Source organism: Gadus macrocephalus, chromosome 22, assembly GCF_031168955.1.
Source record: "Gadus macrocephalus chromosome 22, ASM3116895v1".
In the NCBI taxonomy this organism is placed as follows: Eukaryota; Metazoa; Chordata; class Actinopteri; order Gadiformes; family Gadidae; genus Gadus; species Gadus macrocephalus.
Genome location: NC_082403.1, coordinates 2682511 through 2709044, shown reverse-complemented (window position 1 = coordinate 2709044; position 26534 = coordinate 2682511). Strand labels below are relative to the sequence as shown.

Here is a 26534-nt window from a genome sequence, read left to right as displayed (position 1 = left end):
GAAATATCAAAATGGGAGGAGGTGAAGTCATGAGCTAGATGTATCTAGATCTTTAGAGCTGTATAGTCCAGTGAGCTAGATGTATCTAGATCTACAGAGCTGTATAGTCCAGTGAGCTAGATGTATCTAGATGTATAGAGCTATATAGTCCAGTGAGCTAGATGTATCTAGATCTATAGAGCTGTATAGTCAAGTGAGCTAGATGTATCTAGATCTATAGAGCTGTATAGTCCAGTGAGCTAGATGTATCTAGATCTACAGAGCTGTATAGTCCTGTGAGCTAGATGTATCTAGATCTACAGAGCTGTATAGTCCAGTGACCTAGATGTATCTAGATCTATAGAGCTGTATAGTCCAGTGAATTTTACTCACCAACTGGTTTGTGTCGCTTGTCTGAATCTAAGGATCAAAATAAATGTTTAGAGTTGTAAAAGTGGTGAATATCCTGATGTTATTATTATATATTTCATATTCTTAATGCCACACCGTCACTTTGGACATTGGAGGAGGTTCATCATTCAGAGGTGGAGAGGTTTCTACCACCAGACCACCAGTGTGTGAAGACAACCAATCAGATCGTAGGAAGGGGACAGGAAGTAGGAGCAGGTGGAGATCAGGTCTCAGTCCTCCTGGAGAGTTTTGATCCACTCACCGTTCCTCTTCTTGTACAGAAGGACTCCAACAACAGCAGCAGCAGCAGCAACAACAGCCACAACAGCAACGCCAGCAAGGATGAAAACAAGGATGGGACTCTTGCCTTGAAGGTAAATCAAGAAAAAATAAATAAAGTGTGTAATGAAAGATTTGGAAAGAAACCCTCCCCAATCCATCCCTCCATCCTTGGACCACATGTCAATAGATACGTGATGCTACACACACGACTAACACAACGTCAGTGTAACTATTCCTCTAGAGCTCAGGGACTGATCTGAGCCTAGCCCTATTCATGTAACTCATTTACCAACAATCCACCCTGTTCTGCTGCAGTGAGCTACTCCTGAGAGCTGTGTGTTTACCCTGTAGCTTCAGCAGTGTCCAGGTACACCTGGCAGTGGTTGTGATGAGGTCAGGTGGAGGTGGTGAGACATGTGTTCCCCACCTCCATCCCCTCCAACACCAGTCTTACCCCCGTTGGTCCTGATGAGGGCGGGGTCCAGGGGGGTGGAGATGTCCTCGATGCCTTTCAGCTGGACCACACACTCGTACCTCCCCCAGTCCTCCTGTGGGACGGCCTTGAGGTTGAGGTCCACGCTGACCTGGAAGGTCCCGTCGTGGTTGGGGAGGACCTCCCCGGGGTCCACCTGCTCATGGAGCTCCTGGCCGTCTCTCCTCCAGAACACCACCACCCTGTCAGGGTAGAAGCCTGTAGCATGGCACACCACTGGGGAGGACGGGCTCCTCTGGAGCAGAGACACCCGCGGACGCTCTGGAGAGAGAGAGAGGGGGGGGGAGAGAGAGAGAGAGAGGGGGGGGGGGAGAGAGAGGGGGGGGGGGGAGAGAGAGAGAGAGGGGGGGGGGGAGAGAGAGGGGGGGGGGGAGAGAGAGAGAGGGGGGGAGAGAGAGAGAGAGAGAGAGAGGGGGAGAGAGAGAGAGAGGGGGGGGGAGAGTGGGGGAGAGAGAGAGAGAGAAAGAGAGAGAGAGGGGGGGGGAGAGAGAGAGAGAGAGAGAGAGAGGGGGAGAGAGAGAGAGAGAGAGAGAGGGGGGAGAGAGAGAGAGAGGGGGGGAGAGAGAAAGAAAGAAAGAGCAAGAGAGGGGGGAGAAAGAGACAGAGGGAGAGATTATTTCATAATGTAAACACGTGTTCTTGTCATGTAATATATTCCATATTTCATATTCTTCCATAAGGGGCTGAGTTGCGTCCCCCTTCAGGGTTGAGTCATGTCTGCTTAATTCAGGACATTAGGACTTAGTTTATATATTGTGGTCAGAGAGAGAGAGAGAGAGAGAGAGAGAGAGAGAGAGAGAGAGAGAGAGAGAGAGAGAGAAGGGTGGAGAGGGGAGAGCGAGCGAGGGAGAGGAGGCTGAGAGAGAGAGAGGGGGGGGAGGAGGCGGAGAGAGGGGGAGAGAGAACAGTGACTCAGAGACATGAGTCTGTCGACGCCGAGCACCAGGTCATGTGACTCTACCTGTTCTCTGCAGAGTGCTCTTCCCATAGGACAGGAGCGCCTTCAGCCAATCAACACACTGCTTGGTGAAGAAGTTCTTCAGGTATTGTTGGTAAGCTCTAGCCTGATTCCATCTCTGTTTGGTGGGGACAGCCTGACGTACTGGAGCGATCCAGGTCATGGTCTTCAGGTCCAACGATATGAAGTCCTCTCCATCATAACCATACTGCTCATAACCATCAGTAGAACCATCATCATCATCCAACTCACAACCATACATCCACTGATATATGTGGGTACCTGAGAGAGAGAGAGAGAGAGAGAGAGAGAGAGAGAGAGAGAGAGAGAGAGAGAGAGAGAGAGAGAGAGAGAGAGAGAGAGAGAGAGAGAGCGAGAGAGAGAGAGAGAGAGGGGGGAGAGATAGAGGGGGGGGAGAGAGAGAGGGGGGGAGAGAGAAAGGGTGAGATTACTTGTATTTTATTCTTCATTAACATTAAATACACAGACATCACAACACAAACCATCTGATCATTATTATAACATAATTAATATTAATAAATAGATGAAAGAATAAGACCAGCCAGAGCTCTACACCACCCTACAGCCCCCTACATCACCCTACACCGCCCTAAATCACCCTACACCACCCTACACCTCCCTCACCTCTTCATCTGACCAATAGAGTGGATATATAAACATATACCTATGGACGCATGCAGGCGAGTCGTTAGACCGGGGCATTCGAGGCTATAGCCCCGGATCTTTTGGGAATAGCCCCGGATCGCTGTGCCGTCAAAAACAATAAAAAAATTATAATAATAATGAAAATAGCCCCGTAGAGTTTACTTCTTTGTGGTCGCATTACCAGCAGCCACAGATGCACGTTGTAGCCAGTGGAAACCGCAACATTCTGACGTGTCCATATCTGGGCAGATTTAGAATAATTTGTTGCAAAATGTTGCAAATTCAACGTCGGTAATATCCTCGATATTGCTGTTTCGTTCGGCCAGCCTTTTAGTGAGATCAGAGAGTGTTGAGAAGGACAGTAATAAAATATCTTTGGTAAGATGGATATAAGAAGAGAGACCCGCAGTGAATTCAACCCGGTCCACTTGACATCGGGTAGGTGCATGACAGTGGAACCGTAAAACTTCAATAGCCCAGACCTTTATTTGTTCTATTTCATGTAGGCTACGCCGTCTAGGCTTCGCCTTATGGGCTTGTCCCGGGAAAATTTAAACCTATGCACCAATCAGCGTGGGCACCGCCCACATTTCCCACGGTATCGTGTCTATATAACGCGGTGTACACCGTCGCTCATCCTCCTTTTTCTTTCAGCACTTGTGCTTATCAGCGACCACCTAACTGGGACCCCCGCACCGAAACTTGGCCCGGTCGGACCCCGAGGGCAGAAAGGGGGGGCCTGCCCTCGGGGTCTGACCGGGCCAAGTTTCGGTGCGGGGGTCCCAGTTAGGCCCTAGAATAAGGTATTACAATTTCAGGGCGGTAGGACCTTCCTATCTCAAAAAATGTTTTTCCACCACATTCTGAACCATTAGGTCTTGCAGGCAACACTTCTGAGGGGCTTTGTCCAAATGACAGTCCATTTGGAAAAACTTTTTTTCTCTAAGGGCTAGAACTCCAAAAATCGGATATGTCGTTCACGGGGCCCCGGGAAATGTGTGTAAACATTTTAGCATCCCTAGCTATCTCGAAAAGGTCGGCAAAGAGGCGTGACCTCCAACAGTACAATAAATGTACATAAGACAGAGGTTAGTTTGTAGTCCCCATTTTTTGTGGGATGGAGGTGTACATTTGTGGCTAAAGGTGTGTAGACACAGCTGGCCTGTGGCCACGTTTTTGAAGTCGGGGTCAAAAGGTCAAAAGGAGCCGGCACCACGCCGCTTATGAGATAACAAAAAGTTAATGTGTGTTTCTCTCATAACTTTTTGTCATTATTAAAGAGAGGCCTGATTCTCAGATATGCATGTTGGATGGCTAGGGTGTAGGTCTGTGAAGAACTTCAGGCCAAAATCTTGCAAGCGAGCCGCTGGGTGAGTTGCAACGAGATTTAGCACTTGCTGAGTCATTTCCTGTAGTGCTGGAGCCACAGGTTGAAGCGTATGCGTCCTTTGAGACCCCCTTTGATATATAAGAGACCCTATACAGCTTACTTAAATGTTGTCGACTCAGTCACCTATTGCATCACTTCCTTTAGGGCTTCGGCCTCCTAATTGATCATTGTAGTAGGCTATAATTGAATGCCCTCTTTCATATATATATGATACCTCCACCACTGGGACGTGGCAACAATTCTCCAAATCCATATGGGGAGGGGGGGGATGCTTGTGGACAGTAGGGGTTTACCCTAGACATAAATAGGAAGTAAAATCAGGAGAAGGAATGACCTCTCACAAATATTTATTTAATAAATTGTTTCAAATAACCCTGCCTCGTTAAATCAATGAGCTTGGTGTTTTGCTTTCAAAAATTTGTTATAGAAGAAGTCTAAACTGCAGAAAATAAACACATCCAAGCTGCTGGTGGTGGTTAGTGAGGTCCCCCCTTCACTTTAGGCGTCTTTGAGTGTTATTAATTATTATTATTCTTCATGTTTAACCTCTGTTTTCCTTTTATTCCTAGTCTGTTTTACATAGTTTTGAATGATGACTATATGCTCTGTAAGGTGACCTTGGGTGTCTTGAAAGGCGCCTCTAAATTAAATGTATTATTATTATTATTATTATTTTAAGGATACCTTGGAATATCTGTCTATTTTTCAACCATCAGACCCTAGTTTACGACAAAAACAACCCAATTGACGGCAGCTCCTTTGCCGTGTGGTTTTTAGAGCCACGAGTATTAGAGGGGGCGGTCGATAGCAACCACCATAGCAACCATGACGGTCAAGTGACTGGATTCAGCCCCGTTGAAAAAAATAGAATACCTCCCTACACACTCAGTAGTAGATTAATGATATTTAAATTATTATGACCATGAAGTCTTTATTTGCATGGGTTTACATTTCGTTGTGTGGAAAAATCAGAGAAACACTCCCATTCAGAATGCATTGGTTTACACTTCGTTCTTTGGAGCACGGTTATTTTTATTTATTTATTTATTTTCCGTTTTTGAGGAGTTGAGGATTTTTCTGCAATAATCCAAAATCCATTGAAAAAACCTGTTGGCTTGTTGTCAAGGGAACCCAGGGCGACGCTCACTTCCGGGTTGGCCCACATACGTCATCCCTCTCCACCACTCTACTGTAAAAACACATGTTCAAGTTGAATGATAATGCATGAATTTATTCTTTATTCTGCCATAGTAACACGGTAAATAAATGGCAAAAAATAGGCTAAGAACGAATTCGTATTTACGATATGTTCATTAAAACGTAATCACGGACAAAATACGTTTTTCAGACAAACGTAAATGAGAATGCCGAATAGTTCTCTGGGAACGTAATTTTGATGAGATAGGGTTGCTCTGTCAGTTGTCAAACAAAGCGGACGGACTTGGTCTCTATAGCAACGACCTCAGCTACCCAAAAAATTATTGTTTCTCCCAATCAAAGCACAAAATAGGACAACTGATGTCCATAGCCTTAACCCATACATGTTGTGTAATTAACAAGGACACGTTGGTGTAGTTGTGTTGAGTAATGTCACAGATTTCACTGTAAAATCGCCGTTAATGTGCAGCCACCGGGTCTTCCGTTAGCCAATGGGATGAATGCTCATAGCTTCATATATTGCCGTGGAGGGATTACATTGTAATGAGTGGAAAACCCCCTGCGTCGAAAAAAGCAGCACAAGGTCCTCCGTTAGCCAATGGGATGAATGCTCATAGCGTCTCTATGTGCAGCCATCGGGTCAAACCCCATGCGTTGAAGAAAGAAGCACAAGGGTACCCTTTTGCGTCAGAAGCTGAAGCCAAAGTCACTGACTGTTTGTCAAAAATCGACGGGCTCGGAGTGAGAATGTGTTGGTTTCATCTCATGAATCAATGAAAATTATTCTAAAAGTTTGTAGTTAACATGAAAAAATGCCTAACTCCAAAATAAAAATACAATTAAATTCACAGATAAAGTAACAAGACATATAGTTAATGGAGGTAAGGGCTACTAATATTCTTAAATGCCCCGTGTACTGAAATACTTACGGGAAGTAGTATTTCTCAATCTGTGCTCATCATGAAAGTAATAATCTAGTGTCATACGATTTCAAACGCCCCTTCAGTGGACTGTACCATCTCTGTGCCTTCAGCATCTTTTGACTTTTGTTTACTTGACATCACTCGACTATTGCTCCATTACGAAACACCGGCGGCACTGGCAGGTTATGCAGGTTATGTGTGTTCGTCGCTACCAATAGAGCTGCGAGGAGAGCTACGGTATCAAGGTGAAGGTTCCTTGTGAGTTGTGAAAAAATGCAAGTCAACTAGTTTTGTAGCTCATGAACAAACAAATTAGATTGAGTTACTTGATGTTTGTCATTTCTTTCCTCCGTGGTATAAGCCTACTGTCCTACTTTTAGTCCAAAATAATATATTGCCTTATAGTTATTAGATTTAGTGATATAATGTACGTCCTTTATTTCAGTTAGGGGAGTAGGCAAATTTATTTCAACGCCAGGAGGAGGGGCATTATGTCAATGCATAACATAGCGTTTATGTTCTGCAATCGTCTGTTATATAGCCTTGATCACCACTGTTGATGTATGTTCGAAGTAGGCCCATAGGCGTCGATTACGCCGGGGACGCGTCCCCACCAGATTTCGTCATGAATCATTTTGTACCCACCACTTTTTAAAAAAAAATAAAAAATAATCTAGTTTAATTATAATGGATTATTCTACTTCATTTAAGAATGCTCGATTCTGATTGGCTGGGAGGGGTGCATTAATCCGGCATATTGCCCGCTGACTTGTCGGTTCTACTTGCTGCTGACTGAGCACAGTAGATCAATACGCCGCTTGTATCGTTTTCTATCACATACATTTCCAACATGAGGTCCATTGTAAAAATAAACCAAGGAGTGCATGTTTGATCGATCGTCATTAAAGCTGACTTGATACGAATGTAGCAACTACGTTATTAAACTAGTGATCAGATCCAGCCTTGTGTGGTTGCTATAGAAACGAGTTACCTACAGCTGAGCTAACGTTATTCACCGTAGTTCTAAAGGGAACTACTTTTCGAGGGAGATGAACTTAAACAGAGTATACATTTAATAAGCATGCAATACGAATAAGAAAAAGGCTAATTATTAAAGTAGGCCTATTTGAATTGTTTTATTATGTTGGCCGGCGCGAAGTAGAATAAACGGAATAATCACCTCAAGGCAGGGCAATAAACAGTTTGATATGCCCGGCTCGCGGAAGGTTACCGCTCTCGACTTCGTCTCGGGCGGTAAGCCGTCCACGGGCCAGGCATATCAAACTGTTTATTGCCCGGCCTCTCTGTGATTATTCCTTACTTATTACACGGGTCTTCTCCATGCCGTGGAACGCTCCGTTCACTTGCATGGGCTCTTCCCAACTTCGCAGTGAATGCTAGATATAAATTGACCGCTGTCAAGGAAAACAAAGGACTTTTTGCCTATAATGACGCCTTTGGTATCACTCCTCAAGAGGTCCGGTAACTTTTCAACCCCAGCGTCTTCGGTTGCTAAGCGACGTCAACGTCTTTGGCGGACTATTTCTCTGCTGATCAACACTACGAATGATGGTAACAAATAAATTGTAACAAGCCACACCATGTGAAGTCATTTTTTCGTTTTGGCAAGTAGCCGTGTAATAAGCTGGATAATATGTAGAACGTCGCCGGTCGAATTTAAGCCCCTTCAGTGGGAAGCAATTACCCTCGCTGCGCGTTGGTGTCCTGTTCGCCCTGTCGGGGTTTATTTTCCCGATAATGACTGGCATTCTATACATTATCCCTTACTTATTACACGGCTCTTCTCAATGCTGTAGACTACATTCGTATTCGGTTGCTAAGCGACGTCAACGACTTTGGCAAATTATTTCTCTGCTGATCAACGCTACGAATGATAACAAATACATTGGAAAAAGACACACTGTGTGAAGTTATTTTTTTCGATTTGGCAAGTAGCCATTATTAAGAATACCAATACTCTTTGGCTGGGATGATGAGGCATCAGACAATCAAGTAATTTTAGCCTGAATACATAGGTAAGAAGCACCAGAGCAGGTTGGTAGTACCATGGACAGTATCAGAACGATAACCTGATGAACTAAATGGGTGTGGTAGGCTACACCACGGGATGCATCTGCAGACCACTGCCACATAAATAAAGACGCAATATATATTGCTTAAGATTTGCTGGTGCTGTGGCGAGGTCTTTTGTGTTTTTTGCACTCAAGTGGTCGGCTGTTTTAACTTGCAATTGATAGTCGGTGGAGTCAGTCTCTTGTTGACACAAAGTGACTTTTGGTTATTCTTGAATTCTGGTATAATTGAGGGGGGGAGTGCATGAGTTTTGGTCAGAATGCCTGATGTAGGCTAGTTTTGATGGAATGCGTGTTGTGAATTGAGAACAGCCAGCTCCTGATGTGATACAGCGTTCAGCTGTGCAACAAATATTTTTTTCTTTTTCAATCTTGACGACTTTTGTAGTGCTGTGTGTAGCCACACCTTTGGCCCTTCTGAACTTAAATACACAGTTAAATTCCTTTCCTAGCTCCTCTTGTTTATGTTGTTAGCTTAGCCATATCATGTCACGTTGTCAACATTGGATACATGGAGCAGAACATAGTGGGTCATATGTCCGATGCTTTTTGAAAACGTTTTCTTCATAAAACTTGCCATACAGATTTTGTATACATCTTATTCCTTAGTAATTAGCTACATGGTTATGCCGTCTTTCAGAACCTTTCATTACCGGCACTAAAGAGAGAAAAAGGAGTGCATCCTCATTGTACCCAGCACTTCTAAAAATGCACTTCCGAATGCATCTCTGTCCCCAGCACATTTCAAACCAAACTGACGCCAATGAGTAGGCCCATGATGTATAGATATTGTAACGTCAGTGGGGTTGGTTCAGTGTTCACTCGTTGTCAGTCACGTCAGTTAGCCTGCTGTCCGCATTCAGCTCGCCGCTGCCCCAACCTGCAGGTCACGTGAATGAACAATCGCGAAAAATCCTCCCATTATACTTTCTTGATTAAGTTGGTGTTGTTTGTTGTTTCCCCAAGATATCTGTTAGCATGTGTTTCTTTCTTCAGAATTAGCTACCTGGCATAGGCATTTCATACAACTTCAGAAGAATGTAGGCCACACACCGTAAGTGTGTAACGATGAAGGTATGAATATAGAGGCAGGGCTTTCTAATGACGCCATCGCCCCCCCCAATGGGAATGCTGACCCCCCCCCCCCCCCCCCCCGCGAAGCTGGTGGGGTAATTCAAACACTGTTTGGGAGCATGGTGAAACTTTATTCTGGGTTTAAATGATGAATATCTAAATGTGAAAGGTCAGACATCAGATATAAACTTACCTTCTGTCTGGTTAAAGAGCTTCTTCAGATCCAACATCTTGGCCTTGAGTCTCTGCTGGGCACCCAGAGCCCTTTCAGTTATCATCTCCAGTTCACCTGGATGATCTCTGTATATCTGGTACATCCAGGCCTGTTTGTGGACTACTCCCTGGATGTTGCTGTCATAGTACCCAATCTCAACTCCATCCACCATCGCAACAGCAACAACCTCTGGGAAGGTTGGGAGTCCAGAAGACGACGTGAGGAAAACCTGCAGAGAGTGAAGCACTGTAGACAGACAGACAGACAGGTTAACACGGTACATCACTGTAGACAGACAGACAGACAGACAGGTTAATACGGTACATCACTGTAGACAGACAGACAGACAGGTTAATACGGTACATCACTGTAGACAGACAGACAGACAGGTTAATACGGTACATCACTGTAGACAGACAGACAGGTTAACACGGTACATCACTGTAGACAGACAGACAGACAGGGTAATACGGTACATCACTGTAGACAGACAGACAGACAGACAGACAGACAGACAGACAGGTTAATACGGTACATCACTGTAGACAGACAGACTGACAGACAGGTAGCTGTACATCACTATAGACAGACAGGTTACGACAGACAGGTTAATACTGTCCATCCCTCTCGACAGAAAGGCCCATGGCCCCTCCCCCTGCTCTATGGCTCCCCCTGTCCTATGGCTCCGCCCCCTTATCCCATGGCTCCGCCCCCTGGCCGTCTAGGTAAAGTAGGAACTTTCAGTATGATCTTATTGACATCCAAACATCTCACTGTAGCCCACAGCGCTGGCTGTCCAGACCTTCAACTACAACACAACCTGCTGCCTCTTAATCATTACTGCTGACATGAATATTAAACTATTATTGAAATAGCTCTTAAAATGTTGTCATAATTATAAGCATATTGGTGAATTTCTGTATTCGATGCCGGCATATTAACTATCTTCACATTGCTATCATTGGAATGATAATAATTAATAATATAATTATTATATAATTATATTTCATAATAATATATAGCATATATAGCAATGATAATAATTAAATTAGTGTGTGTCTGCGTGTGTATACGCGTGTGTGCGCGTGAGTGATGATTCTCAAAGAACGTTGACTAGTTAATAATAAGTGAGTGTTAATCACCGAGTGTTAATATAATACTTAGGATTCAAAGTAGACCTAAAGTCAGTGGCAGTTTTAACATAGAGGCACAGGTATGCGGCCGCTTGGCCACATAAAGCAGAGATGCAGAGATGAGGCAAGACAAGTCTAAACGTGATAATAAAATAAAGGGTTATGAAAAGGGTTAGGAAATAAAGTTACCCAAGCGGCTCAAATAAAAGAAAAATGAAAAAAGACGCCGGAAAGTATTTGGCAACGCTGCCAAAGATGACACACTTTCTTATGGCTACTGTTGGGGATACAGACAGGAACAACAACGTCCAAAGCGTTGAACAAGCCGCTACAGCAGCAGCAGTAGCTAGCTGTGAAGTGGCGCTAGGTGAAGACCTGTGAGAAGACGTCAATAAGTAGGACTGTTACGGCCTGATTCCACCGGATGCGTCAAGGCCTCCACACACCGGCGCCGCAGCGTCGCGTCAAAAAGTCTGCCCCCATTATTCCGGGTGGACTAGCCCACACCGGCGCCGACTAGACGCGCGGCAGCGTTCCGCGCCGCGCCGCTTCGAGACAATGTTCTATTCCCGAGCGTCGCCGCCCCTGAAAAAGCGCTTTGTAAAAGCTGGTTTGTACATCCCGGGTCCCGTAGGCACCTCCATATCTACCCCTCACCACTGGATGTCTTCCTCTTTCGTTTGTGATAAACAATTACGAGAATGGACGATGAGAGACTGGTCGTAGAGGTGGAAAAAGATGTCGAATTGTATGACCAAAGTTCCCATCATTACAAAGACAACTCCAAAAAGGTCATTGCCTGGCGAGCCATAGCTCTGGAGATTGGATCTTCAGGTGAGAAATCAACAATGGTGGACTAAGTACCCAAACCATTAACCATAATGGGAAATAGACGGAATCAAGTCACATATAATCACACCATGTAGGTAGAACCCAGATTACTATTTTTTTATTTAAGGCAAGGCAACTTCATTCTTATAGCACTTTTAATACATGAAGCAGACTCAAAGTGCTTCACATAGAAACATTCTCATACAATAAAATAGATAAGTAAAAGAAAACACAGGCAAAGCTCAAAAATGCATTGTCATGTATTCACTGTCTCTCTGGTATCAGATCATGTATTAACTGTCTCTCTGGATTTAAGGAAAAATAAACATTAAGTGTCTCGAGCATTGAAATAAAATACACTGGCTACTGAATCCAGCACAGCAATAACATCACTGTATTTATCCAGAGGGATAAAAAAAAAGTATATATATATATATATACAAAAGAGTATACCAGAGAGGGATAATAACTAGATTATAGGTCATCATATAGGCTGCACCATATGGTTCTGCCATTGCACACTTAGTGGCGAATTTAAATATTGGCGTGCCTCTCAGGATCTGCACGGAGCTCCTGGACCAGATTGTGGCATACCCCCTGTTCTTGTCTCTGTTCATTGATGGGGTGCACCCAAACCCTTCCGTCTTCTCCTTGCCCGCCTACAGCGCAGGAGAAGAAGGGGGCAGCCCCCCTCTGTCTGGCAACAGTTATTTATTCTGTTTAAATAAAAAAAACTCAATAAAATGTAAAAGAGCTTGCTCAATTAAAATGGATAACTACTGGCTGCATACATGTAAATGTGTGGCTATGTTAAGGCTATATAGATGGATAGATAGATCGATACTGTGGTCCCAATGGGGATCAATAAAGCCATCCAGGAGCTCAATACAATAAATACACACAATAACAATTGGCCTTAAATGGTGACTGCACTATATACTAAAAAGGCTAGAAGGTCCTGCAGTTATTGAGATTGTTGATGCAGCAGATGAATAATGGCAAAATATAAAATAAATAAGAAATGACAGTAAATAAAACGATAAAGTGCCCTACAAACTAAGTTGATCTGATGCTTGAAAACATACTTTCACTTCGCAGGTTAATACTGTCCATCCCTCTCGACAGAAAGGCCCATGGCCCCTCCCCCTGCTCTATGGCTCCCCCTGTCCTATGGCTCCGCCCCCTTATCCCATGGCTCCGCCCCCTGGCCGTCTAGGTAAAGTAGGAACTTTCAGTATGATCTTATTGACATCCAAACATCTCACTGTAGCCCACAGCGCTGGCTGTCCAGACCTTCAACTACAACACAACCTGCTGCCTCTTAATCATTACTGCTGACATGAATATTAAACTATTATTGAAATAGCTCTTAAAATGTTGTCATAATTATAAGCATATTGGTGAATTTCTGTATTCGATGCCGGCATATTAACTATCTTCACATTGCTATCATTGGAATGATAATAATTAATAATATAATTATTATATAATTATATTTCATAATAATATATAGCATATATAGCAATGATAATAATTAAATTAGTGTGTGTCTGCGTGTGTATACGCGTGTGTGCGCGTGAGTGATGATTCTCAAAGAACGTTGACTAGTTAATAATAAGTGAGTGTTAATCACCGAGTGTTAATATAATACTTAGGATTCAAAGTAGACCTAAAGTCAGTGGCAGTTTTAACATAGAGGCACAGGTATGCGGCCGCTTGGCCACATAAAGCAGAGATGCAGAGATGAGGCAAGACAAGTCTAAACGTGATAATAAAATAAAGGGTTATGAAAAGGGTTAGGAAATAAAGTTACCCAAGCGGCTCAAATAAAAGAAAAGATGTTAAGGCTATATAGATGGATAGATAGATCGATACTGTGGTCCCAATGGGGATCAATAAAGCCATCCAGGAGCTCAATACAATAAATACACACAATAACAATTGGCCTTAAATGGTGACTGCACTATATACTAAAAAGGCTAGAAGGTCCTGCAGTTATTGAGATTGTTGATGCAGCAGATGAATAATGGCAAAATATAAAATAAATAAGAAATGACAGTAAATAAAACGATAAAGTGCCCTACAAACTAAGTTGATCTGATGCTTGAAAACATACTTTCACTTCGCAGGTTAATACTGTCCATCCCTCTCGACAGAAAGGCCCATGGCCTTGATCTGATGCTTGAAAACATACTTTCACTTCGCAGGTTAATACTGTCCATCCCTCTCGACAGAAAGGCCCATGGCCCCTCCCCCTGCTCTATGGCTCCCCCTGTCCTATGGCTCCGCCCCCTTATCCCATGGCTCCGCCCCCTGGCCGTCTAGGTAAAGTAGGAACTTTCAGTATGATCTTATTGACATCCAAACATCTCACTGTAGCCCACAGCGCTGGCTGTCCAGACCTTCAACTACAACACAACCTGCTGCCTCTTAATCATTACTATGGGGATCAATCAAAGGGTCTCAAATCATCCTTTTTATAAGAACAATGTCAGAAAGGACAAAGCCTGGCATTTAATTGCAGTAGTTTTGGGAGTGGAAGGTGAGTACATTAGGTTTAGGATTATCGCGGGATCTCGTGATCTCGCGGGAATACGGCTGGCTCGCAAGGCAGCGTTGCGCTGCCGTAACGCGCCCGGTGGAAATGCAAGCAGGGCAAAGTCGCGGCCAAGACGTGCCGCAGCCGTAACGTTGCCGTAACGTGTCCGGTGGAATCCCGGTGTTAGAAGCATGTGATGTGGAGAACAATCTATCTTTTCCCGCTCATAGACTCTCTCTCTCCCTCTCTCTGTCTCTCTCTCTCATACAAAGGCTTGTTTGTAGAATGTTTGAATTGTCAATCTCAATTGCAATGCCAATTGCAACCTCACTCACACATGCAAAGTCAATTATTCATCTTGGCAATATTTGTTAAGTATATGACTGTTTGTGGGGGTTGGCCCTAACTACTTCTCTTGCTGGTTATATTGATTTGATTTAAAAAAAAAAAAAGAATTAACAGTGCTGGTTTTCCTGGCATTTTGGCAAAGACAGGTGTTATCTGAAACCTTATTCCCTTTTGGGTTCCATCGTGACTATTAGTTTGTGGAGTGCTACACTCTGTGCGTTCTCTGCTTTCCTTCTATATTTTGGAGTAAAAAAGTGTATTTAAAGGGGAAGGTTTTTTTTCTCATCTCCAACCTTTACTTCGGCGTGGAATAGCTTTACCTGCCTATCCACCATTCAGTCGGGATTTTTTTTTATCTTTTCTCTTTTAAAGATCGGATGAGGTGGGCCCCATACATATCTTAGCCTTGGGCCCCCAATTTGCTAAATATGCCACTGTGAATACCTGCCTGTAAAGGGTGCAGCAAGATGAGGAAGTAAAAAAACTGTGTTTAAAAGCTTTTAATGCTATAAAGCAATCAACAGCTGCAGTCATGTAGAACATTTTCCGTTGGAGTCAAATTCCTCAGAACATATTAAACGACGCTGAGAAACAGCCAACAATACAGAAAACAATAGTAAAAATCGAAGTATCAAACAAAATACTGATGTACGCCTACATGTAATCCTGTTTACTTGGACTGCTCGTTCGTTTTCTACACAAAATATAACAAATAGTTAAAAAGTAAATTATTATTTTTAAATCCCATGACATTGTTGTAGGCTTTAAAATTAAAAACTGTCTCTGACATTGCTTATATAATGTTTGTGTTTTTGTGTATGTGTGTATGTTTGCGTTAGCGTTTACGTGTGTGTGTGTGTGTATGTGTGTGTGTATGTGTGCATGTCCGTGTGTGCCACCTTGCCTTGGCCTCTTTCTGAATTGCAGCCTGTAAAGGGTTTAGCAAGATATGAAGGAAGAAACACAAGAAGAATCCAACCCAACAAGATGACTCATTGACGAGAAATGAAGGAAGAAAATAACCCTGTCTATTATGCCGCGTTTCCACTGCAGGGTGCGGAACGGATCGGATCGCAAAGGTGCGGTAGGGAGGGGGCGGTATAGCCCAGCTCAGTTCCGAGGTCGCGTTTCCACTGCCGACAGTGCCCTTGGTGGTAGGCCGGATGTCGATCGCCGCGGCAGCTACGTAAACATCGTAAACAACGTCTTCCTCCCCAAGAATACAGACGAACGTCTCCACCTCCTTGTTCGCCCAAGCAAGCTTTTTACGCAACATGTTAATTGTAAAGAATAATACCTCGAGGCTACTGTTTGTTTGTTTTTATCCCCGCGTCACCCGGAAGTGACGATTCTGTCGACCAATCAACGGAGGGGGGGTGTAGCTAGAATTTCACGGGACCCTTTCAGGCGTCTGGTCTCGTTTTGGGTACTGCAACGGAGGAGTCCCGAGAATGGGGCCGGAACGGGTACGGCAAAGTCCGGGTCACGCCCACTTTTGGCGGTGGAAACGCGACCCGACCCGCACCTTTGCGATCCGATCCGTTCCGCACCCTGCAGTGGAAACGCGCCATTAGAGAACCACACAACAGTACTAAACATGCTCACCCGTACTCTGAGTATTCTGAGGACACTACTCAGTAGATTAGCTTTACCTGCCTATCCACCATTCAGTCGGTATCTATTTTTTCTCTGTTCTGTTTTAAAGATCGAATGAGGTGGGCCCCATACATATCTTCGCCTTGGGCCCCCGATTTGCTAAATCCGCCACTGCTTAACTGTTAGGCTTTCGGTACAAAAGGATCCAATCGCAGACAGAAGGCTTGGTTATAAGAACTTTCTCTGAGTTTATTCCCAGCAAGGCACAGGCATCATACAGGCACGATCCGACAGAGACTGAATGGGCACACTGAGCTTAAGTAGCCACAAACCAATCAACACACATTAGCAACAGGTATGTTCACAAACTCAGGGGATATCAGCAAACCAAAGAAAAGCAGGAAGTAGCAGGGTGGAGTCGAAAGTACATTGCAGTCCAAAACAAACAGAAAACACCACCAACTGACCTTCAAAATGTAAATAAATAATAAAAAACATGTTGCTGAAAAAACAGGAACCTAAATATCAGGATCCCTTACATTAACGTACACGGATTCCCTCCTAACTGTAGGAGGGAATAATGTTTGGTTCTGTTAATAGATTGTACATTTGGGAACGACATCATCAAACCAGTGCACTGGTTTCGTTCTCACAGTTCGAATCCAGAATAAATGTTCATTAGTTTAAATAATCACAGTAAAAGCTGAACCATGTTGTGGATTAATTGAACTCATTAGAGAGGATAATCAAATGATACTCAAATGAGGGAATCGAAGCATCGTATATCTTCAGGGACCATGAACCAAACATTTTGGAAGAATAGTTTTGAAAAGTGAAAACTTGAGTCAGTCTTACCTGAGGACACGCCGTGACCAAAGACCAACAGCAGCAGCCCCGTTAGCGCCTTCATATCGACGTATTCAGAAGAACAGCTCGATGAGATTATCCACAGAGACGTGACTCCGACTCGAGCATCAGACGCACTGACCAGGAAACCTGCGAACAAGAGACGGATCACGAGGGAGAGGCCGGACGGGACCAATAGGAATTCAATTCGGCTCTGAAGTGAAACTCAAACACACACGTAGGAGGAGGCCCTGCTGGAGCTCTGCAAGAAACACCGTCTCCTTCATAAGAGTACACGTAAGAGGAAGAAATGTAAAATGCTAAGCTAATAAGTCAACTCTGGACCTTTTTTCTTTTTTACATAAAGTGTGGAAGTAATGAATTAAAGCGCTCTAATTTTATTTGAAAGTAGACTAATTGCTATGTTGGTTTTTTAGGTCCAGAGTAATTTACCATTTGTCATTGCCGTGTTTGCAGGGTGGGGGGGGGGGGGTAAGGGAATGGAAGTGTGTGCTAGGTGTATGGATGTGAACATGTGGAGGAGGGGGTGACGCGGCGGATGCTGAGGTAACGTGAGAAAAAAAGAGGCTATGGGCATTGGTAAACCTTATTTCAATTTAAATGCTTTGAGAAGCTGGTCATGAAACACAATAAAGCCTCCGTACCGCCATCATTAGATCCTAATCAGTTTTCTTACCGGAAGAACAAGTCAACAGAGGATGCGATTGTCATTGTGTTACACACTCTACTAGAACATCCTTAGCACAGGAACACGTATGGGAGACTCCTTTTTGTTGACTTTAGTTCAGCCTTCAACACTATCCTGCCAAACAGACACACACAGCAAACTACACAAACTTGGCCTGAACACCACATTATGCAACTGGATTTTGGACTTTCTAACACACCGCACACAACATGTCAGGATTGGCAGGTCTCCCCCACCCTGCCGGGGTCCCTCAGGGTTGCGTGCTCAGCCCACTTCTCTACACTCTTTTCACTCATGACTGCTGCTCCTCTTCTCCATCTACCCTCATAGTGAAATATGCTGACGACACAACGGTACGTGGCCTCATCACAGGAAATGATGAGACCTCATACCGGAGGGAGGCCGAGAGACTGGGAGAGTGGTGCGGTGATCACAACCTGGTTCTCAACACCACCAAGACCAAGGAAGTGATCATCGATTTCCGCAGGGCCAGAAAACAACAGCCACTCTCCACTCCTAATCGGAGGGGAGGAGGTAGAGAGGGAGTCCAACTTCAAGTTTCTGGGCGTGACTGTGGCCGATGATCTGTCCTGGAGGACAGACATCCCCTCTACCGTGGGTAAGGCACAACAACACCTCTTCTACCTACCCGTTCATGTTAAGAGGAGCGTGGATCCATCACTCTCGGGAAACTTGGCCCTGGTCCGTTTTGTATAACAGAGAGATATGGGTTTCATTAAATATCTATACACCTGGAAAGCAGAAAACTGTACAGACCGGACCAAAGTCAGTTACCTCCATACAAACCAATATTTGGTTAAAAAGGAAGAAAAAAATTATGGCAAAATATGAGGTAAGTAAAACTATGTAATCAAATCAACGAAAAATGTAAGGTGTGAGAAATATTTAGTCGACATGTTGGCAGAGATTCTCTGTCAACTTTCGTGTTTGACGCTCGCTAGGCTTTGAGTGTGAAAATATCCGAATTGGCTCCTTAGCACGAATCTCAGCACCATCCATTAGGACCAATTATATTAAACAGAACCAAACCTAAAATCCAATCTTTGGATGTGTGCTGTCCATGGAACACGCTGGCGTAAAAGGACCTGAATGGGCCTAATCTTCGCAGGAATTTTGACCGTGGCGGAAACGCAGACCGAAATCGGCTTAAGGAACCACTTGGTTCCTTGAAACCAAGTTCCGGGTAATTTGGGTGGAAACACAGCTTTTCGTTACTAACACAACGTCAGTGTAACTATTCCTCTAGAATCAGTTCTGGAGCTCAGGGTCATTCGGGGACTGATCTGAGCCTAGCCCAATTCATAGAACTCATTTACCCACAATCCACCCTGTTCTGCTGCAGTGAGCTACTCCTGGGAGCGGTGTGTTTACCCAGTAGCTTCAGCAGTGTCCAGGTACACCTGGCAGTGGTTGTGATGAGGTCAGGTGGAGGTGGTGAGACATGTGTTCCCCACCTCCATCCCCTCCAACACCAGTCTTACCCCAGTTGGTCCCGATGAGGGCGGGGTCCAGGGGGGTGGAGATGTCCTCGATGCCTTTCAGCTGGACCACACACTCGTACCTCCCCCAGTCCTCCTGTGGGACGGCCGTGAGGTTCAGGTCCACGCCACTGGGGGGGAGGGGCTCTTCTGGAGCAGAGACACCTGCGGACGCTCTGGAGAGAGAGGGGGGGGGGAGAGGGAGGGAACGAGAGCGAGAGAGAGAGAATGAGGACCGTGGTGTGCTGAATCGATTCCGTCTGTAAAGTCACGTCACACACTGACTCAAATATTGATGTTCAGTTTAAGTTTAAGGATCCGACTGCCCTTTGTCCCTTCAGAGACAGCGATTTATTTACTGCACGGATTGCGTTGGACAGCCCGGCTCTGGGAGTATTATGGGATGCCGCCCTGTGTCAGGACTGTGGCGTCCCCCCGCTGTGTGCTGGCTCCACAGGAGCGTTTGGACCTCCAGGGTTCTGCTCCTGGACCTTACGGGGTCCCGGTGGGGGAGGCTTCCTCTAACCGCTGAGTGCTGGCAGACTGGGACTTCTGGACCTGTGTGTGTGCTGGTCGCAGGCCCGCTCCCTATACGCCGAGTACGCAGAGTGCGTAGGGCACCAAGTACCTGAGGGGGGCGCCAAAAATTAAGGTTTGTAAAAAAAAAAAAAAAAAAAAAAAAATACATTAATGAATTAAAAAAATATGTAAATTAGTTGTTTGTTCTTCATTGATTAACCTATCACTCAATTTCGGCTAATTAGATGTTTTTACCTAATATAGTTAAAAACTTATTTTTACCTATATCAGGTAAAAAATGTCGGTGCCTCCCGCTCGCGTAGGGCGCTGAAATGGCCAGCAGCGGCCCTGGGTGGTCGTGTTGGGGAATGAAGAACCCCCGGACTGGACCCGCCCTTACCTGGGGAGGACAGAACTGAGACGCAGCTACGTGAGCGGCTGAACACGCGTTGGAGCGTAACGGCTTCGTGAGGCCGGGGATGCTCCCCAGCCTCCCGTTGGTGGTGCGGGTCAACGTGGGCGTGGTGTGTGGAGGACGGCTGGTCTAGGCAGCCTCACCTGGCCGGCTCTGACTGGAGTCTGGGGCTGGTGAGGCGGCACACCTGTGGTGCGTTGAGTAATCAGAGGGCAACAGGTTAAAGCAGCCGTCAACACACACGCAGAGAGTTCTCCTCGGTGGAAACATGGAATGGATGAATGAATGAATGAATGCATTTTATTGGTCATAGCCAAAGGGTAAGGGCAGAAGCTTCAGCTTATATCGAGTACCAAACAAAATGTCATACGTACAGTGTGTTTGCATATACATGCATACACTTACCTACATAAAGACACATACACGCCTACATATACCCATTAGGGTCAATACTTCTATCCCGTAAATTTCCACCATAAGATGGATAATATCCTAAATAAAGATCAAATCAAATCAAATTGATTTGATTTATTTATATTGATGGATGATATCCATGATGAGAATAACGCTGTTGATCACCATCACCCTTATCAGCATTCTCATAGCGTGATACTACCGGTACCAGGCCCTGGATCAGTACCACCAGACCTCCACAATGCACGGTCCACCAACACTCCCAGCCTGGGCCCTTGGCCTGCAGGAGCCCAGCAGAAGCCCCCTAGCTGGAGGGTAGACCGGACCTGGATGCAGTCACTTCTTAGAAACATTTTCAAATTTAATGAGATGAGACGTATCAAACTGTAGATAAGATTGTAATCGTATATTATTGATCTATTATTGGGATTCTGGTCACTAAAGATCACACACAAAAGGCTTTGGTCTCTTCAGTTTATGTACAAATACTACTAAACTGAGTACTGCTACTTTGTGTGTACTTTGTTTTATATTTATTATGTGTATATATGTACAGTATGTATGTAATACATACTGTACTACATACAGTATGTATTACATACATGGCAGATGTCAGACATTAGATATAAACTTGCCTCCTCTCTGGTTAAAGCGCTCCTTCTGAGTCTTAAGCATGCCTTGGAAGTCCTGCTGATGACTCACTAAGTATCCAGTTTCCCTCTCCAGGTAGTCGGGGTCATCTCTGGTGAGCTGGTCCACCCGGGCCGGTTTGGGGACAATTCTCTGGGTGTTGCTGTCAAAGTGAAAAAACTGAACCTCATCCATCGTCCCAACCGCAACAAACTCTGGGAAGGAGAGAGTCCAGACGACGCCATGTAGGAAATCCTCATAGTGGAAACAATAATTCCCAGCGATGTGAACGCGCCATAATATGTACATCCCAGCAGATAGACAGGTATATGGCCCCTCCCCCTGTCCTATGGCTCCACCCCCTGGCCGTACAGGTAATGTGGGAAACTTTTGTTTATTAAAGAACATGATTTAATCTAAATTATTATTAATTATTTTGATTCTAAATTCAACAGGAATTTGGCGGGAACCCTCAGGTTGGATTTGTTTGTACAACCTACTAATGGTTAAACAAGAAGAGTGGAAATGGGATTAAAAGTATATTTAAACAGAATCACTCCAAACTGAAGTTTAATGTTTAGTAGCGATAATAGATTATATTTATTTGATTCATGAACAACTTCATCAAATGAATATGCAAAGTCAATGATTAATCATGTTGTGGATTAACTGGTCGCATTTTGGATGATAAGTGAATGGTTTTCAGTTTTACAAGGAAATCTAACAACTCAATGTCTTCTATTCAGGGACCAGAAACAAACCTTTTGAAACGTTTGAAAAAAAACTATTGAATAATAGTAAACAATTGATTAGTAGTCAACTATGGAATAATAGTTTTGAACAGGAAAAACTGTCATCAGTCATATCTGAGGACACATCGTGACCAAAGACCAACAGCAGCAGCGCCGTTAGCGCCTTCATATCGATGTATTCAGAAGAACAGCTCGATGAGATTATCCACAGAGACGTGACTCTGACTCCAACATCAGACGCACTGATGCTCACACACTGTTACAGCGACCAAGTTTCATGTAACCCTTAATGAATTGTTCTTACAATATTATGTTCAGCTGGCTTTAATATTTATTCAGCATTACATCATTATCAACAATGTTCAGCTCTACATAATGTTCACTTATACATAACGTTCAGAAAGATATAACGTTCATTTATATATAATGTTCACCATATTTTTTAGCAATATCTAATCTTCATCCATATATATGTTTAGATGTATACAGTTCAGCTAAATGTGTGTTGATATGTGTGTTTATGAATGTGTGGTTTAATGTGTGTGTGTGTGTGTGTGTGTGTGTGTGTGTGTGTGTGTGTGTGTGTGTGTGTGTGTGTGTGTGTGTGTGTGTGTGTGTTTTGTCTTTCAGCGTAAGACATCTGATATCAGGACGCTAGTGGAGGAAGATCATCAAAGATATGAACTCTGGTCACACGAAGCCCAATAACTTCACTAAATGAAAGGACCTAACCTATAAACAGCGAATATTGAGAATATTTTCTGATTTTTTTGGGGGATTATATTGACCAAATAACCCCAAACAAGAGTACAGCGATTTTTACATATGGATGATTAAAAAAAACGTTAATATTTAATCAAATTTCAATTTTTTGGTAAAAATACAAAAAAAAGCGATTCATGCTAGAGCAGTCTAGCTCGATCTAATTGATATACAATTTTTACGGATAAATGGTTGTTATCAAGATAAAGTTAAGTATGAATGTTATTGTTATTAAGCAAATATATCATCTTTAGTTAGCTGAAGTCCCCAAACTGATTGTGATGATTATAGATGAACAGCGATCCACGCCACCCTGCTTTAGGAAGAGGAATGTGAGAAGCCTCTTCATGATTTAACTACAAACCTAAACAGCAAGAAAGTACAAGTCAGCATTAAACATTAAACACATTATCAATGCGTTGTTGTACTGTTGATCTATTAGTGTATATTAACAGTACACTCATATTACTGTGATGACGTACTGTTCAAATATGATTGTTAATCTATTACTGTGGTGAAGTACTGTTAAAATAGTACTATTACTATTGCTGTGATAATGTAGGCTGCAAATAAATATAACTGTAAACATATGACTCAGAATAAGTATTGTAAAGTGGTAAAGTACTGACTGTGGTCAGAGGTTGTGCCTCAGGAGCCGGATTCTGCCCCTCAGTGTTCTCTGAGCTGGTGTCAGAACCTGGGAAGTATCAGAATGGGAGGAGTCATGAGCTAGATGTATCTAGATCTATAGAGCTGTATAGTCCAAAGAGCTAGATGTTTCTAGATCTATAGACCTGAATAGTCCAGTGAATTTTACTCACCAACTAGTTTGTGTCGCTTGTCTGAATCTAAGGATCAAGAGAAATGTTTAGCGTTGTAACAGTGGTGAATATCCTCATGTTATTATACTTTCAGGGTGCACTCACACTAGGCCATCTGGCCATGGCTGTGGCCGTTTTCACACCTAACTGTGCTCAAATCTGCCAGTGTGAGTGTGGCCAGTCTGGCCAGGCCAGGCCAATTTGGCCACTTGGGAGAGGTGTGCTGCTACGGTACGGGCCGCTACGGTACAGATGCTAATGAGCCGACACGCGCAGTCGCGCACATGCACGGCTACGCAACCTGAGCTGGATCACGTATAGTCCATGCGACGACCACGGACATAATAAAGGCGACGAGCCTTCTTTCCCATTAAACGGTAAACATATATCCAAATAAGCAACGGACTCAGCAAAGTGCGAACTGTGTTCTCTGTGTTGTTGTCCATTGTTGTTAAAACTCTGACTGGCGGCAGACTAATTATGGTCCATGCAGCAGACGCTTGGCGATGACGTGTTACTTACGTGATGACGTATGTACAAGAGCCTACCGTGGCCAGGCCACAGTTGCGACGGCCAACGGCCACGGCCAGATGGCCTAGTGTGAGTGCACCCTCATATTCTTAATGCCACACCGTCACTGTGGAAATTGGAGGAGGTTCATCATTCAGAGGTGGAGAGGTTTCTACCACCAGACCACCAGTGTGTGAAGACAACCAATCAGATCGTAGGAAGGGGACAGGAAGTAGGAGCAGGTGGAGATCAGGTGTTTGTCCTCCTGGAGAGTTTGATCCACTCACCGTTCCTCTTCTTGTACAGAAGGACTCCAACAACAACAGCAGCAGCAGCAGCGAGGAGGAGATCAACGAACCCAATGATGATGGGGATGGTGAGGCCACTCTGGTCCTCTGAAGGTACATCAAACAAATACAATCAGTCGTGTAATAATAGATGATGGACAGAGACCCTCCCCCATCCATCCCTCCATCATTGAACCACATGTCAACGTCACGTGATGCTACACACACGACTAACACAACGTCAGTGTAACTATTCCTCTAGAATCTGTTCTGGAGCTCAGCGTCACTCTGGGACTGATCTGAGCCTAGCCCTATTCATAGAACTCATTTACCCACAATCCACCCTGTTCTTCTGCAGTGAGCTACTCCTGAGAGCTGTGTGTTTACCCAGTAGCTTCAGCAGTGTCCAGGTACACCTGGCAGTGGTTGTGATGAGGTCAGGTGGAGGTGGTGAGACATGTGTTCCCCACCTCCATCCCCTCCAACACCAGTCTTACCCCAGTTGGTCCTGACGAGGGCGGGGTCCAGGGGGGTGGAGATGTCCTCGATGCCTTTCAGCTGGACCACACACTCGTACCTCCCCCAGTCCTCCTGTGGGACGGCCGTGAGGTTGAGGTCCACGCTGACCTGGAAGGTCCCGTCGTGGTTGGGGAGGACCTCCCCGGGGTCCACCTGCTCATGGAGCTCCTGGCCGTCTCTCCTCCAGAACACCACCACCCTGTCAGGGTAGAAGCCTGTAGCATGGCACACCACTGGGGAGGAGGGGCTCCTCTGGAGCAGAGACACCCGCGGACGCTCTGGAGAGAGAGAGGGGGGGGGGGGGGGGGGGGAGAGAGAGAGAGGGAGAGAGCAAGAGAGGGGGGAGAAAGAGCCAGAGAGAGAGATTATTTCATAATGTAAACACGTGTTCTTGTCATGTAATATATTCTATATTTCATATTCTTCCATAAGGGGCTGAGTTGCGTCCCCCTTCAGGGTTGAGTCTCGTCTGCTTAATTCAGGACATTAGGACTTAGTTCATATATTGTGGTCAGAGAGAGAGGGGGGGGTGAGAGAGAGGGGTGGGGAGGAGGGGGAGAGAGAGAGAGAGAGAGAGAGAGAGAGGGGGGGGCGGGAGAGAGAGAGAGGGGGGGAGAGAGAGAGAGGGGGGGACAGAGACTCAGAGACATGAGTCTGTCGACACCCAGCACCAGGTCATGTGACTACCTGTTCTCTGCAGAGTGCTCTTCCCATAGGCCAGGGCCTTCTTCAGCCCACCAACACACTCCTTGGTGTGGTAGTACTTCAGGTATTGTAATCTAGCTTTATCCTCATCCCATCTCTGTTTGGTGCTGACAGCCTGAGGTACTGCAGCGACCCAGGTCAGGGTCTTCAGGTCGAACGCCATGTAGTCCTCTCCATCATAACCAAACTGGTCATAACCATCAGTAGAATCATCCTCATCATCCCACTCACAACCAAACATGTTCTGATATAAGTGGGTACCTGAGAGAGAGAGAGAGAGACAGAGAGAGAGAGAGAGATGGAGGGGGGAGAGAGAGAGAGAGAGAGAGAGAGAGAGAGAGAGAGATGGAGGGGGGAGAGAGAGAGAGAGAGAGAGAGAGAGAGAGAGAGAGAGAGAGAGAGAGAGAGAGAGATGGGGGGGAGAGAGATGGGGGGGAGAGAGAGAGAGAGAGAGAGAGAGAGAGAGAGAGAGAGAGAGAGAGAGAGAGAGAGAGAGAGAGAGAGCGATAGAGAGAGAGAGAGAGAGAGAGAGAGAGATGGGGGGAGAGAGAGAGAGAGAGAGAGAGAGAGAGAGAGCGAGAGCGAGAGCGAGAGCGAGAGCGAGAGCGATAGAGAGAGCGAGAGCGAGGGAAAAGAGAAAGGGTGAGATTACTTGTATTTCATTCTTCATTAACATTAAATAAACACAGACATCACAACACAAACCATCTGAACATTATGATAACAATAACTAACATTAATAAATAGAGGAACAAATAAGACCAGCCAGAGCTCTACACCGCCCTTCAGCCTACTACACCACCCTACACCGCCAAACAACACGCTGCACCACCCTACACCACAATACACCGCCCTACACACCCTACACCACCCTACACCACCCTACACCGCCCTACACCACCCTACACCGCCCTACACCACCCTACACCGCCCTACACCACCCTACACCACCCTACACCACCCTACACCACCCTACACCGCCCTACACCACCCTATAATGCCCTACACCACCCTACACCACCCTACACCACCCTACACCGCCACACAATAATGCCCTA

General features: G+C 44.9%; 2 protein-coding genes and 1 long non-coding RNA gene across 5 annotated transcripts in view; 1 reads left to right on the top strand and 2 right to left on the bottom strand.

Annotated features, from left to right (window-relative positions):
- Positions 1–349: 349 nt before the first annotated feature.
- Positions 350–26534, bottom strand: part of LOC132451383 (uncharacterized) — an 88858-nt gene continuing 62673 nt past the window's right edge. Inside the window, 6 exon segments of the mRNA XM_060043837.1 lie at positions 350–399; positions 653–757; positions 1127–1426; positions 2127–2405; positions 9621–9887; positions 16944–17084. Of these exon segments, the coding sequence (XP_059899820.1) occupies positions 365–399; positions 653–757; positions 1127–1426; positions 2127–2405; positions 9621–9887; positions 16944–17084 (1127 nt within the window). The 3' untranslated portion in view covers positions 350–364.
- LOC132451508 (uncharacterized) lies at positions 17895–22499 on the top strand. The gene is made up of 2 exons (XR_009524121.1): positions 17895–18262; positions 21217–22499. It is a non-coding gene; the product is annotated as an uncharacterized LOC132451508 (long non-coding RNA).
- Positions 22376–26534, bottom strand: part of LOC132451417 (major histocompatibility complex class I-related gene protein-like) — a 42949-nt gene continuing 38790 nt past the window's right edge. For all 3 annotated transcript variants that reach the window (XM_060043965.1, XM_060043963.1, XM_060043962.1), the window contains exons 3-8: positions 25459–25737; positions 24750–25049; positions 24253–24360; positions 23456–23482; positions 23264–23331; positions 22376–22998 (exon numbers count right to left, since the gene is read on the bottom strand). In XM_060043965.1, coding sequence (XP_059899948.1) covers positions 22987–22998; positions 23264–23331; positions 23456–23482; positions 24253–24360; positions 24750–25049; positions 25459–25737 — 794 coding nt within the window. In that variant the 3' untranslated portion in view covers positions 22376–22986. The remainder of the gene's footprint in view (positions 22999–23263; positions 23332–23455; positions 23483–24252; positions 24361–24749; positions 25050–25458; positions 25738–26534) is intronic.